The following is a 15,471-nucleotide window of genomic DNA, read 5'->3' on the forward strand; positions in this document are numbered from 1 at the left end:
CTGGGGGATACAAGCCATGCTTCTCCCCTCCCCCTCCCTCCAGTTTCCTGCTGGACCCCCCAGGGGCCACCCCAAGCTAGAGGGCGGGGGTGGACATTGTCCATAGCACGCAGGGTGGGGAACGTGGAGGGAGCCTCTGTGGGAAGATTGGGGCACCTCAGAACCTCACTCTGTGCTGTGTCTTCTGGGTTGAGACCACTGCTTGCTGTGGGGGTGACCAAAGATGATGATGATGCCCCGGAAACGTAGGGCTGACCTCCAGGGCAGGGAGCAGCCTGTGCCACCTCTCAGATCCCTAGCTTCTGTAGAAGAAGCTTCTCCTGGTATCCTGCGAGCGCACGGGGCTGTGGACCTTCCACAGGACCCTGTAGCCTCAAGATGCATTTTGTTGCCTGCTCCTCAGGTGGCGCTAGTGGTAAAGAAGAACCTTCCTGCCAGCGTGGGAGACACAAGATACGTGGGTTCGATCCCTGGGTTGGGAAGATCCCCTGGAGGAGGGCATGACAACCCACCCCAGTGTTCTTGCCTGGAGAATCCCATGGACAGAGGGACCTGGAGGGCTACAGTCTACGGGGTCGCAAAGAGTTGGACACGACTGAAGTGACTTAGCATGCACGCACGCCAGGCTGCCCTGTGTATCGTCTGTCAGCCCTGGCTGAGGGTCAGAGCTGGGCCCCCTCATTCTCATCAGAAAGGATGCAGTAAACGCCAGGCGTGGGGGAACTCCTCCCCACCCCACCCCATGCTTACCATTGCCCAGGCTTGGGTGCCACTGGCCTTGTCCCATCTTAGCTGGAGCCCTGTCTCCTGTGGTGGCCCTGGTGCCTGGGGGTCTGTGGGGGTTGAACGCAGGTCTGCCCTCTTTGCCCTGAAGTCTGAGCATCCTTTGAGGAACCCAGCTGATGAACTTGTGTCCCGCCAAGCCCTCACCACCTGCAGGGCAGCAGCCTGCCGCACCCACTCTGCCCAGAATTGCCTGCTGCACCAAGTCCTCAGTCTAGTCTCCCCTGTGCTGTTGTGCGGACTGTGAACTTGGCTGACTTGAAGCTTCTCTACTGTGGCTTTCCAGGGGGAAGAAATCCAGTGGTTGTCTGCTTACAGTAAGAGGCCCCAGGGAGGATGGCCTGGCTGTAACAGGGAGTCAACCCAGGGGACATCCTGGCTGTGGCCATGTGCCTCCCAAGTCATCTCCCTGCATCTTACTCCTCGTTCAAGCAGGGGCTTGATCACTTTCCTGACTCACTCATCCACTGACCGCCCTCGCCCCTCTCAGCCCTCACCCACAGGGATGCATGTGCCGGCTCCACTAGGGAATGGACACCATCTGGAACTCCAGAGCTGAGGAGAGCTGAGGTGGCCAGCATATCACCCTGCTTGTTCCGAGTTACAGATGAGGAGGCCAGTGGGCAGTGGCCACGTGGTTAGGATGCACTGAGGTCCATGCCCCACGAAGATGTAAATACATCTCCTAGGGCTTCAGTTTGAGGGACCTCCCCATGTCTTTCAGCTCATGGGCTTCATCTGTGCCTGCCATGTGGTCAGTGTGACCACCAAGGAGGAGGTCAGCTGCAAGTGTGTGACCACTAGCCTCCTTAAGAATCCCATTACTGACCTGCCGGCCCCGCCAGGCAGTGGAGGAGGAGAAGAGAGGCTGCAGGCTGGCCACAGAGGCCTGAGAGCTGGCCTCTTAAAAGAGCCCCCGAGCCTTGGAGGTTCTGGCCTACGCAGAGATGGGGAGGTCTGGGGCTGTGGGCACCAGGGGTCAGCACACGCCAAGTCCCCCTGGTCTGAGGGTTTCTGCAATCCCTACAGTTGTTGCAGGCGGAAGGCTGAGCCCTGACCAGCGGAGGAAAAGCCCTCTCACTCCCCCTTGCAGAGGGCAGCTGGCCCCACTTCAGGCCCTAGTGCTGGGGGGGGGGACACATTTGAGGAGTGCAGGCACATCCCCCATCTGAGAATGCTCTCGACTTTCCTCTGATTTGCATCATGAACACTCAGGTGTTCTTGCCGACCTGACCACCCCAAGCTCTGACGGGTTCTCACAAGGATGAGAGGGGCTGGGTGTACCCAGGGGGCCCAGGGCTCCTGTGGGCAGAAACTTCTCTGGATCTGAAGCACAATTCAGAGCCTCTGTCCCTAGAGGTCAGGAGGGAGTGGCTGTGAAGTTGGCGGGCCGAGTGTCCTCAGAAACCAGATTCGCTCAGGGACCAGCCTCCAGGTACCCTGCCCCTTAGTGTTGGGTGGCCCAAAACAATTGCTCAGCCCACAGCCAACTGGGAGGAAACAGAAGGAGCTTCCTGTATTGGTTACAGTAAAATATTTTCGGTCAGGCGACAGCCCTGGGGTTCAGCTTGGCCCAGCAGGCCCTGGCCGCCCACACTCCGTGCAGTCACAGCTTTGAGGCACCAGGACTAAGGGAGCCCAGCAGGGCAAGGGGCAACCCCCTGCTGAGAGGCCAGTGTCCTGTGAAACCCTTCGCCAAGTGGGAACCCCACCCTCCAGTCTGGGCCGCTCCTGCTGCGGTGTCGTCACCTGAGTGTTTGCATTCGGGAACTTCTCTGCTCTGCCATCCTGTCCATCATTTGGGTTGTTTATTTGGGTCTTGGTTTCTTTCAGTTGATTTCATTGGTGGATTTGACCCATTTCCTCTCTACCACATCAATGAAAAGCCTTCCAACCTCTAGTGCGAGCAGGCATCCTGTAAGGACAACTGCAGAGACTGCCCACTGGCCTGGCCACCCCAGAGCGCACAGCCACCAGGCTCCTCTCCTGGGGGAGACCTCACTAGGCATCTGTCTGTCTGTCTCTCCATCCATCATCCATCTGTTTGTCCATCCCCCACTTTCCTGAGATCTGCTCCTAGTTGACTTTGGGCTGAGTGCAGGGCACAGAGGCTGAGGGGACACTGAGAGGCCTCCACCCAGGAGAATGACCTGCTGACTTTCCTGGGTCTCCCTGTGGCAGGAAATTTATGTATTTGGCTGCGTTGGGTCTGAGTTGCGGCACTAAGGGTCTTGATTTCCTCATGCAGGATGTTCCATGTGCGGGCTCAGCAGTTGTGGTGCACAGCTTAATTGCTCCATGGCACGTGGGATATTAGTTCTCCCACCAGGGATTGAACCCACGTCCCCTGTGTTGCAAGGTGGATTGTTAACCACTGGACCACCGGGGAAGTCTCCTGTGGCAGGAAATATGTGTGTTTGCTCCCTTTGGAGGATCAGACTTCTTCCCTCTTGTAAAGCAATGTCCGCAGCCCTGCAGCCCCCAGGCCTCTAGTGGGGGTGCCTGTACTGTGGGCCTCCCTCCTCTGAAACGGCCTTTGCCACAGGCCTTGTCCCACATGGAATCCTGAAAGTGGGGTCAGAAGAGGCGGTTGATAGTCCTCCTGGTAAAGCTGTACTTCCTCTATCCCCACCAGGCCCATGGAGAAAAGCTTCCCCTTCAGGGCCACACGTGCAACCATCCCCTAGGGACCCTGACCCTGTTGGCAGCCCCCAGCCCTTCTACCCTGTAAGTAAGGCCCCATGTCAGCCAAGGGCCATCAGAGTTAGCAGGCTTTTAGCTCCCATCATGGGGTAGAGAACCAGTTCAGGCCCTCAGGCCAGGGCAGGGTGTATGGAAGTCGATGACCCAGGGCACACAGCCTGGGAGAGCTGGCCGGGCTGGACAGGCTTCTGGGGTTTCCCTCCAGCCGTGGAGCTGGGGTGGCCAGGAGAACCCAGGGTGAGCCTCTAACCTCACTCCCAGCCCTGTGGCTCAAACCTGAATGAGGTGTCTGTAGCCAAAGTCAGCTCTGCAGGGACAAGGCCCCAAGCTGCCTGCACGAGGAGCCCTGTCCAGTCCAGGGCGGGCCTGGCTGAAGTCCAGCCCCTCCCCCACCCCACCCAAGGCCAGGACACCCTCCCCTTCTTGGGTTTTGTCCACATGGCAGCACCTTTCTTCCTCATCTCTGACCTTGCCCACCCCTCACCTCACTCCCACAGGCCCCCACAAGTGAAGAGCAGCCACCCCGCCCCGGGACCTCCAGCCTATGACCTGTTGTGGATGACAGGAGACTCCCGGCTGCGGACCCTCCCACCCCCACGGCCCTGCAGGTGCCCCAGGGTCTAGAAACTGTACATGAACCAGGGCAGCAAGGCCAGTGCCAGGCCGGGGATGGCTGCAACCTCTGAAGAGTTTGTTGCTTCCTTTTTCTAAAGAAAACAACAACAAAAAAGACATGAGAGAAAACCTCATTGCTGGCCTCAGTAGCACTGAGTCGCACTCCATCCACGGCATGCCTGGGGTGGCTGTTCAAGGAACCCCCTCCCTCAGGTGCCCTCCCCAGGGCAGCCAGACCCCCAAAGGCTGCACACACCCATGCTGGGGGGAGGGGCTGGCCAAGGGGGCAAGACAGGGCAAGTGTGACCCCAGCACGAGGGTCAGTGTGAGCACATAGTGACCCCACTGAGCTCTGTGGGAGTTAGGGTTAGGGTCACAGGTGCCGTGGCTGGTGAGACCCCCGAGGTGGGGGCTGGGCTTGCCCAGGAGCCCACAGGGCAGGGGCTTCCTGGTGACAAGTGGAGGATACTGTCCAAGCCCCCAGGGTGCAATCGTCCTAGTACGTCCCAAGGTGCCCACCAGTGGAGGAGAGAGGAACCTGCCTCCAGATCACCGGCCCTGCCGGACTTGGTGGACAATTGCAATTTCAGTTTCAGAAGCAGCCCAGGCCAGTCCATTCTAAAAGTCCTAAAACATTGAGACGATAGCACGAGAAACGGGGGGGGGAAAGGGGAGGGTAAGGGGAGGGAGGAATGGCCTGGAATGGACCTGACCGGCTGTGCTGCCCTGCTGGTGAGGCCAGGCGAGAGGGGGCAGGGTGGAGGGGAGGGGACTGGGTGAAGGGGAGGGCGCTGGCGGTTCTGGAACAGAGGCTGCTGGGCACTGTCCAGGGAAAACCCATGCTTTATTTTGACTCTTCTGGAGCATCCATGCTTGGGTAAAACAGCCCCCACCTCCCCATGCCAAGCCGCCCGCAGCTCCATCTTCCACACAGAACTGGTCAGTGGTGGACCCCAGCTCAGGGCCTCAGCTCACAGGTCCTGGTGGGGAGAAGGGCCGAGTCCACAGCTCAAGGTGCTTCTCCATGCAGCTGGGGTCTCTCAGCCCCCAGGGAGTTCCCTTGCCTGCCACTTCTCCCCCACTGGAAGATTCTTGGAGAGATCTTGGGGCTCAGTGGCCTTTGGGAACCCTGGAGGGTCACGGCTCCTGCCCCCAGTGAACATCGGAGTGTCGTGGACCCCTCCCCCACCCGCTGTGCATTTCTATCAGGCCTCAGCTCCCAGCTTGAGATCCTCATCGGGGTCTTGTGCTCAGGAAGACCCCAGCCCTTCCTCCTGACAAGGGCATCCTGCTTTTCTCCATGTGCCTCCAAGGCAGTCCTCCTCTTGGCCTGGCTGCCACCCTGCATGTCCAGCTGGACAGGAGGCTTTATCCCCTTGACCACTAGGAAAACCAAGGCAGAGAGGAGCCCAAGCAGAGTGGTCATGGCTCCCCCGGGGTGGTGTGTTGAGGACTCAAAGCAAGTCTCTGAGCATCAGGGGAAGGGATGGGGTTGACCTGCAATGTCTGCCGGGGCCAGGGATTGGGGAAAGAGGTGCTGCCTCCTGCCACCCCCATCCCCGCAGGCGACTGCAAGTCAGGACCACAGGAGCTGCACGCTCACCTGGCCTAGGACAGGAAGGTACGCACGCAGCTGCGGATGGGGGCCCTGCAGATGGGGCACTGCTGCAGGCTGGGCGCGCACTCGGCACAGGCCAGGTGGCCGCAGGGCACGAAGACGACGCCCACTGTGCGGTCCAGGCACACCCTGCATGTCCGCTCCTCCCGAAGGCGCCGCAGCTGCTCCTCTGCGTCCTGCGCTCCTCCCGGTTCTCCCCTGGGGGGACCTGTGACACCATGCCCACACCTTGACCTCTGCCCTCTGTACTGGCTGAGGGGCAAGGCAGGCCAAACAGGGAGTGCCCACCCCCACCGTGGAATGCAGGATGGCCAGCACCACCCAACCCCAGATGGCTCTCACCCTCAGCTGACTCCAGGGCACTCTCCACCTGAGCCTCTATTCTGGGTGTGAGCAGCTCAGGCCCTGGGGGGACAGGAGCTGTGGGCAGTTAGAACAGACGTGAGGTTCCCGGGGGACCTGAGGCCCGGCCCCCAGCCGGGCCCACAGGCAGGGTCTAGCCCCAGCTCCCCCGCCCGCAGCGCACCAGTGTCCCAGAGTCCACTTTCCACCAGGACTCTGCCCGCCCAGCCCCTTGTGCAGTGGTGATGGACGCTGTGTGCCCGGCACCATGGGGGCAGCAGGGGCATCTGTGCCCAGAGGAAATAAGGAAGGAGAGGTAGGCCGTGCCCAGAGACAGGAACATACCTCTGGCCCCCACCACCCGGCCCCGGTCCTCTTCCTGGAGCAGGTCGGCTACCAGCTGCGATGTGGACATGCCAGTCGGCGCCACCTGGTGGTACTTGCGCTGCAGCAGCCCTTGCACTTGGCCCGGCCTGAAGCCCATGCGAAGCACGGCCTGAACTGCTGGGCACTGGCTCCATGCCGGCCACTCCTGGCCGCCCCCCACATCTACAAGGCAGAACGAGGGGTGCTGGGCCAAGGGCAGGCAGGGGCTGTGGCCTCAGGGTCCCAGCAGAGGCAGCGGCCGGCCGCTGTGGCCCTTCAGCAGGGCCACGTCGTCAATACAAGGGGCCCTGGCGCCATCGCGGCCGCTGCCTCTGTGTCCAGAGCTGTGTTCCCAGGGCCTTTGTCAGAGGTGCCACGCACAGGGAAGACGCAAACCTGGTCACCGAAGCTGACTAAGAGCCGGGTACTGCTCCCAGGGTGGCACACAGACTCTTGTTTGATCCCAAGTGAGGTTGGCACCAGGCCCACTTCACAGCTCAGGGCACTGAGGCTCAGGTAGCACAGTATGGACCCAAGCCTGGAGCCCCTCAGACCCTGGGCACCGACAGAGCAGAGGGCCAGACTCTGTGTGATGGGGGCAGCGATCAGTCAGCTCTAAGGCATGGTTGGCTGATGGCAGCCTTTCCCGCTATGCCCCTCTGCCAGTCTCAGGACTGGCCATGCCCACGGCAGCCAGTTCAGGGGTAGCAGGGTCTTCCCCAGAGCCCTGGATACACGCGCAGTGCCTGTGTGAAGCCCCCCAGTGAAGCAAGCCCAAGCAGCACACCCGCAGGCCCGGCCAAGCAACCTTCCCTCTCTTGCTGTCCTTCAGGGAGCGCACCCAGTGGAGCCGCCATGGTGTGGGCCAGAGGTGCCAAGGGAGCCAGCACAAGCCACGCATCCCCGCTCACCTGAGAGGGTGGCAGGACCCACATCTTCTGGTTCCTCCGACCTGTCCTGGAAGGAGTCAGAGAACCCCTGTGCCCCGAGCAGGAGGAGGAGCAGGGGTGGGGCAGGCCCCTCACCACCACCCCCTGAAGCCCTAAGGGCAGGAAGTACTCACCCAGGAGCCCGGTGGGCAGCAACAGGACTCCTGAACCCTGCAGACAAAGTCCCTTCCTTTTGTCCGGAGCAGGAATTCACACCTGAGGAAAGCGGGTTCAGAGGCCCCATGACAGCCTAAAGGCTTGGGCTGTCAGAGGACCCCACACTGTCCAGGTTGAGCCCAGGGACCCCCGCTTCCCCCCGGGTGGTGGGCTTGCTGGGAAGCTGTTTTGGAGACAGAGTCTTGAACATCAAGGGAGACATAGAAGTGCTGTCTCCAGAGAGTCCCCCCATCATGGTTCCCTGAGACACCCTGGGACTAGGGAGGGGAGGCGGTACCTGGGGAACCACCTGGCATGCTCGGTCCAGGGGTCGTCGCCTCGCTCCCAGCTCTGCAGACCCCCGTAGCAGAAGAAGCACCTCACCTTGTCCTGCTGGCCTGGGGTGGGGCCGAGACACTGGTCTTGACCACACTGGGACCCTTGTATGGCCAGGAGTTTCCCCTCTGGGCTGGGGTCAGGGCTCCCAGGTGCCTTTCCTTCTAGGGTAGGGCTCTCGGGGGTTATTTGTGAGCCTTGGGGGCTCCCACTAACCTTGGCCATCACTTTGCCTGGCTTTCTCCTTGGAATTCACGTGCACTCCGTTTCTCAAAGGTGGGATGGGGGGGTACCATACTTGGGGCACTTGCCAGGATGCAGGTGCGTGTTGGGGAAGGGAAAGTAGGGGGATCCCTGGTGCCCTCACCCTGCACCTCTGCCCCAGGTGCCCCCTCTTAGGATGGATTCCCAGTGATGGAAAGAAGGGGGGCTGTGTGCTTCCAGGCTTGGTTTTAGTGGCTCACAACTCCCTAAACGGGAACAGGGACCTCATCTCTCTACCCCTGTGGCCGTCACCCCTGCCTTACCCCCTACAATCAACAGATTTGGAGCAGAGACCTCAGATTGGGGGCTGCTACAGGCATCCCACACCACCAGCCCTCTGAGAGCTCTCTCTGGACCCCAGGGCCAGAGGATACCCCACACCTCCCGTTTCTCCTCTTGGCACCTCCGACACCAACACTGTCCCCCCAGCACAGGTCTAACTGCTCCATGCTGTTCTGGTGTCTCCCCAGGCCTGAAGCACAACAGAGACTGCAGGGCAGGGAGCAGGTGTAGAAGGGCTGTGGGGCCCCCCGGGACTCACCGGTGTGGAAGAAGCCGGCAGCAGCCAGCAGCTCCGGCGGCACCACGGCACTCAGCGGCCAGTCGTAGAAGGAGGCCAGCCGCAGCTCCTCTGAGCCCATCCCGGGGAAGGCGGGCCTCGGGGCCAGGGCAGCACCATCTTCCTCCTCCTCCTCTGCCAGGGGGCGCAGCTGGCCCAGGATCTGCCCATCCATGTGGTCCCGGCCTCCCCAGGACAGGGCGCTGTCAGTGCCCTGGCCCTGGGGGTTGCACAGAGAGTGGGGTCCATGTTGCCCCCGAGTGGGACGGCTGCCAGCTGCCCAGTGGCTTGGCTCTGGGCCATAGCACCAGCACTTGGTCCTGTCCTCAAGCCCCATAACGAAGACAGCAGCCCCGACGAGTTCTGACGAGTGATGGCTCTGGGCGGTCAGTTCGGGAATGTGCTCAGCCAGCCCGCCCCAGTCTCCTGACCCCTGTGTCTTGCTGGGGGACAGCAGTGGCCTTTACTCCAACAGTAGGGCAGTCACAGTCCTGCCCCCCGATACCCTGGGTGGGGGAGCAGCCAGGGGCCGCTGGGGCCCGCCACTTTCTGGAAGGGGCCAGCGTGGCAGCCCGTGTCACATGCTCGCTGCAGCGGGATTGTGTCACGGGGCCCCTGGCGGGGGCCTCAGCAGCAAGGCCACCACAGTGGGGGCAGCAGCTCTCACTATCCTCTGCAGGGCAGGGTGGGGTCTCTGCACAAAGGGAGGGACTAGAGCAGAGGGACCCCTTCCAAGGCAGCAGAGGGCTGGTTCTGGCTCTGGGACCTTAGTGGGGGAGGGGCAGGGGTGGGTTATGCTCCCTGTTATGTTCGGGTTATGCTCCTGGTTCCTGGGCTGGGAGCCAGGGGGCCTCTGAAAGCAGAAGGTTCCAGATAACAGTCAGTGCTGCCTGGGGAGGGGAGGGCAGCACCCACTACAGGGACATGGGGCAGCCACGGACCCAGGGGCGCCTAGTGAAGGGCTGGGCCTGGGTTCTGGAGTGAATTACCTGGATGTTCTCAGAACCCTGGAGCCCAAAGGGGCCCAGGCCATCCCTGTGCCTGGTCCAGCTGGGCAGGAGGCCCTCAGCAGGCCATGCAGTGGCTCCTGCCCTCAAGCCTTGAAGGTTCTGTCTCCTCCCTCAGCCTTAGCCTCCGAGGGATCCGGAGGGGGAGCCACACACAGTAAGGTCAGTCTTCCCATTTGAACTGCATCCCTGAGGCACTGTGGCCCAGCCACCAGGGTCCACAAGTCCAGCTCCCTGTACCTCCAGTCATCCGGGGTGACCAAACCACCCCTCTCTGAGCCTGGCCCCCCTGTCTGCCCCCTCCCTGCTAGTTGTGTGCCCAGCTAGCCCAGGGAGCCCCAGCTCCTGGTCTGGGGGCCCCGGGTGGCTCCAGGCTCAAGTAAAAGCCATTGGCCACATGGGGGTCCCCCTTCTCTGGATGAGCTGCCCTCAATCCTGGTCAGAGCCCAGGCTCAAGGGCCCCAGTGTCCCCAAACCCACCATTGAGGGAAGATGAGGAGGACTGTAACCCCAGTGGGCAGAGCAGGGTCTCAAGGACAGAAAGGCTTCAGGGTGGAAGGGACAAAGACCAGATAGTGTGGGCCCTGCCTCCCACAGCCCCCTCCCCGGAGCACAAACCTCCTCCCTGCTCCCTGCTGCTGCTACTGCTGCTGCTAAGTCGCTTCAGTAGTGTCTGACTCTGTGCGACCCCATAGACGGCAGCCCACCAGGCTCCCCCGTCCCTGGGATTCTCCAGGCAAGAACAGTGGAGTAGGTTGCCATTTCCTTCTCCAATGCATGAAAGTGAAAAGTGAAAGTGAAGTCACTCAGTCGTGTCCGACTCTTCTCGACCCCATGGACTGCAGCCTATCAGGCTCCTCTGTCCATGGGATTTTCCAGGCAAGAGTGCTGGAGTGGGGTGCCATTGCCTTCTCTGTCCCTGCTCCCTAGAACAGGGCAAAGGGGAACAGGCTCTGTGGGACCCTGATAAGGGTGGGGGAGGAGCAGCTCACCGGCCTCCATGCCGGACTGGCAGGGTGGGCCAGGCACAGTGAGGGTCACAAAGAGGGTAGATGGAGGGGAGTTCTCACCAAGGCCTGCAGCCCCGCCATGTCCCCCGAGCAACCCTCAAACCACCACCACCCCACTGGGCATGGAGCCACATGAACCCAGCACAGACCAAGGAGCCCAGAGCCTGGGTCTGCATCCTATTCCTGCGAGGGGGTACTGCAGTCTCACCCTCAAGGGGACCCCATAGGCATCCTGGCTGCACCAGCCACTCAGCCCCATGTGGCCAGGGTCCCATGGAGTCCTGGGAATCCTCTCCTAGCAGCAGCCTGAGCCACCTGGCTCCCTGCAGCTGCCCAGCGGCTTGGCTCTGGGCTCCAGGTTTACCTGCAGGAAACCCTAGTGAAGTATGTAGCCAGGTGCTTGTACCCATCCCAGGCTTCTGGGCCTGGGCTGCCCATCCTGGTTGGTGGACCATGGGATGAGGGGTGAGCAGGCAACTGGAAAAGGTGGGTTGAGTCTCCCAGGACACATGGGCCCCAACTAGGACCTCCCAGCGAAATGCCTCAGGATCCTGGTCCTCGCCCTCTCTACTCCAGTTCCCCAGCCTGTGTGGAAACATCGGTACCTCTAGTCACTCTAGCAAAACTCAGGAGTGCCACATTGGGACAGCCCTCTGCCCTGCCCACCCCCACCCTTTGGTGGATGGGGAGGAGGACCAGGGTTCCCAGGTGCTGGCTCTCCAATCACTCCTATCTCAGCAGGGAAATCACAGCCCCCAGGCTTGCTCTGAACCCTCTGGAGGTGGGGACTGGCCAGTCCGAGAACCCTCTGAGATGGACTGGCAGCAGGGGCAGCGACCCCCCAGAGGCATGTCTACAGTCTGTTCCCTCGGATCCTTAAGTTTGGGGGCTGGGAGAGGAGAAACAAGCTCCCATACTTCTGAAAATTCCAAACATGCATTCTCCAGGTGCCACCCACCCCATGGTGGGCTCTCCCCAGGAAGGGGGGGCTGCAGTACCTGAGCTGAGGGACCCCCTCCCCGTGATACTGTACACACACCAGGAAGCAGGTATTTCTGTGAGTACACCTAAGTGTGGGGCCGCACAGACGAGGGGCTGAGAGGGTCACCAGCAGAGCCGTGGGCGTCTCAGAGGAGGACCAGCCTTGGCCTCTTTGTTTGTTTGCATCCATGGTTGAAATTCTCAATACAAGGAGTTATTCAAGTCTTATTTATTCGATTAAATAGAAAGAAATCAGGAGCTAAAAATAACAATCATACCCTTGTTCCAGAAATTTCGAAAATACTGAAAGCATGAAGAAAATAGAAGTCACCATCTAAACCAGCTCTGGCACCACCAGGGCTGGTTTCCAGAACCGACCTTATTTGACAGCTGCTTGGGCCAGAGTTCCCTGGAGGCCCGCATGTTTCTTTGCAACTCTCTAGGAATTTACAATTATTTCAAAAGAAGCAATAGAAAAAAACTGTCAGCTTCCCCTCCACTGGGAGGGTTCTGCTGTTACTGTTTTGCTACTTTCTTTCAGACATGCTCTGTGTCTTTGCCCCTTTTCCTCACTTAATGCTGTATACCAGTTTTTTTTTTTTTAATGGGCACATACTGAGGGTTTTTTTTTTTTTATGGGGGCAGCTTCCCTGGTGGATCAGGTGGTAAAGAATCTGCCTGCAATGCAGAAGACCTAGGTTTGATCCCTGGGTTGGGAAAAATCCCTGGAGAAGGGAATGGCTACCTACTCCAGTAGTCTTGCCTGGAGAATCCCATGGACAGAGGAGCCTGGTAGGCTACAGTCCATGGGGTCACAAAGAGTTGGACATGACTGAGCAGCTAACACTTTCACTTTCACTGGGGTGTTTTTGGTTTTGGCTTCTTTTTTTCTTTTTGTATGTCAGTTTTTAAACATGAACAAGTATTGGCTGATGCCTCAGATGGCTCCCCTGACAGTCTTGGCGGCGGGGGGCGGGGGGAGCATTTCACTTCTTTACAGTGAAATCTCCCCAAGGAGCATGATGCCAGAAAGGAGAGGGTGGGTAGGTCATCCCAACCTGTTTAGAGACAGGAGCCCAGAGATGATCTAATACCCCATACAATTTGCTCCCAGAGTCAGACCACACCCCTACTCTCCTCAAAAGATTCAGAACCAGCTGGGGTTGGAGAGGAATACGCCCAATTTAGGGTTCCCCCCAGCTTGATGGGGCCTGGCCTGGGAAGGCCAGGCAAGAATGGTGGCAACCGGACCAGCATCATCAAAGCATTTGTCTCCCCAAGAGCCACACGCCCGTCTGAGAAAACTTACATGGAACAGTCCATTCAGCTATTCGAACGTGCTCTGGCTTTCCTTCGAGACGGCGGAGACCAGGGTCCCGTGAGTGGTCAGTAGACCTACTGGACTTATTCCCCTGGAATAAGGCTTCCGAGACCCAGACGTGAGTCAGCACCAAGCAGGGGAGGGTGCTCATCAAGCTCGGTCAGGTCCACGCCTCGGGCCCCACTCCAGGCTCCTGAGTTTCCAAGAGACAGTACTGGGATGCAGGGCCTGCTGACTCGGCTAGGGGCACCACAGACTCCTCTGGGAAAGGGGAGTGGAGGCCCATCTCTGCACCCCACCCCACCTCTCTCCTGGCTGAGAAAAGAACCATGAATTCCTGACTCGAGGGTCTGGGAACCTGGCTGGCCCAGGCACCACCTGACCTGTGGCCACAGAGCCAGAACTCCAGGTGACCACAGGGTACCAGGCAAGTATGGCAGAGCAGATGTGGGCTGGAGGCCTGGGCAGGGGCCCCTACCTTCCCCACCCAACCTGTGGTCACAGAGCCAGAACTCCATGTGACCACAGGGCACCAGACAGCACAACAGAGCAGGCATGGGCTGGGGGCCTGGGGCTGGGACCCCTACCTTCCCCACCTACACTTAGCCTCAGAGCCTCTGTAGACAGACCCCACATGGCAGGGCATGCCCCACCTGGGACCCGACTCCTTGTGGAGGACAGGGTGGGGGTAGAGGGGAGGGCGGAAGGAGGGGGAGGAAGAGGGTGGAGGACGGCTTTTTAAACTCACCTTTAGGAAAGGGTGCTGTGCACTAACCCACCTAACACCTGAGGCTGGGGTGGAGCCCCCCAGGGCAGACCCTGAACCAAGACTGGGATGGAAGAGCTTTATTTGGGGGTCATTGCAGAAAGCAGCCAGAGGGGGTGGGCAAGGCACAGATGTTGGATGTGCTTCTGCGGGGTCCTGGCCCCGGCACCCCGGGTCAGGGGCCCTGGAGCTTGTGTAACCGCAGCAGCAGCCGCCGGGCCAGGCTGGGTGACTCCAGGCCTGCGGCGAGAGTCGCGGGCAGACCCGCAATCCGCCAGCAGGGGGCGCTCGAGGAAAGCGAGCGCCAGGGCCGCCAGCCTAGTTCCGCGCATCTCCCCGCTGGCTGAGGTGGGCCCCGCCCGCGAGCGGCTGTCTGGACCACAGCTTCGAGGCTCCCTAGGCGCCCCAGTCCGCATCGCCTGGGCTTGTGGAATCAGACGGTTTCCTGGGCGCGCGCGGCCCCAGGCCTGGGCAGACGACCGGCTTGTCTCTGAAGAGGACCCAGCACAGCTGAGCCTGACTCGTTCCTGCCCCTTCCCCAAGCCCGGGTGACCCTGAACCTGAGCTCGGAGGCCCAGCGCTGGGTAGGGGCGGGGAGGGCGTGGACTGAGGCGCCGCCCAGGGGAGGGAAAGGCGGGAAGGCGGAGTCCGGAATGTCCAGTGAGTGACCACCGACAGCTCCTGTGCTCACACCTCAGCCGCCAGAGAGGATCTCATGTCAGGGGGCCCAACCGCTATACTGGGCTGGCGATGGGACCAGGTGAGGTGCCCACCCTCAAACACAAGGAGGGCGGGGGGGGGCGGGGGACTCCCCAGAATTTTAGCAGGATGTACCGCTAGACAGAAGTGGGTGATGAGACGTCTGGAGAGCTGTGCAGAGGGCCTTCTCTGGCCCAGGACAATTGCTGCAGGCTGTGGGCGTCCTTTCTCACACAGGAGGGCTGTCTGTCCAGCGCAATTCTCCTCCCCTGCCCCTAGGACCCCTCCCGGTGCCAGTCCCTTCCCCCGGGCTGGCCCCTCACTCCTGGCCCAGCTGCCTGCCCTCCCCAGGCGCCCAGCCCACCCACAGCCCTTGATGTGTCTTGCTAGGTTTTGTTACACCAGCCCTCGGCTTCTCCTGGTGCTGCCCTTCCCCTCGTTTTGTGGCCACACTACTCCCGTGGTCCCTAATCTCCGTGGACCTCTAGCAGAGAGTCCTCGTGGTATCCTGGGGCCTCAAGCATTTGGCCCACACTGAGATGAGCTGGCGCTTGGTGGTTAAAGCTCTGTGGTCACCATCTTGACAGTCTTAATACTTCTGTCTTTGAATGCATGCTTTGTAAAGTGCCATCTGATTGATGCTTTTGAACTGTAGTGCTGGAGAAAACTCGAGAGTCCCGTGAAAGGCAAGGAAATCAAACTAGTCAAATGAAATCAACCCTGAATACTCTTTGGAAGGACAGATGCTGAAGCTGAAGCTCCAATCTTTTGGACACCTGGTGCAAAGAGCTGGTTCATTGGAGAAATCCTAACGCTGGGAAAGATTAAAGGCAAAAAGAGAAGAGGGCAACAGAGGATGAGATGGTTGGATGGCATCACCGGTTCAATGGACATCAACTTGGGCAAACTCTAGAAGATGGTGAAGGATGGGGAAGCCTGGCGTGCTGCAGTCCATGGTATCCTGAAGAGTCAGACACAACTTAGCAATTGAAAAATAGCAAAGTGCCATCCACTGG

General features: G+C 60.2%; 1 protein-coding gene across 1 annotated transcript; it reads right to left on the minus strand.

The window, feature by feature from the left end:
• Positions 1-5,709: 5,709 nt before the first annotated feature.
• BIRC7 (baculoviral IAP repeat containing 7) lies at positions 5,710-9,008 on the minus strand. Its single transcript, XM_070382020.1, has 7 exons — positions 8,654-9,008; positions 7,811-7,910; positions 7,491-7,572; positions 7,339-7,405; positions 6,407-6,610; positions 6,062-6,124; positions 5,710-5,927 (listed from the first exon to the last, which is right to left on the minus strand). The coding sequence occupies exons 1-7, from the start codon at positions 9,006-9,008 to the stop codon at positions 5,710-5,712; spliced, it is 1,089 nt and encodes a 362-aa protein (XP_070238121.1).
• Between the last annotated feature and the right edge of the window lie 6,463 nt (positions 9,009-15,471).

Source organism: Bos mutus, chromosome 13 (genome assembly GCF_027580195.1).
Source record: "Bos mutus isolate GX-2022 chromosome 13, NWIPB_WYAK_1.1, whole genome shotgun sequence".
NCBI classification, from domain to species: Eukaryota; Metazoa; Chordata; class Mammalia; order Artiodactyla; family Bovidae; genus Bos; species Bos mutus.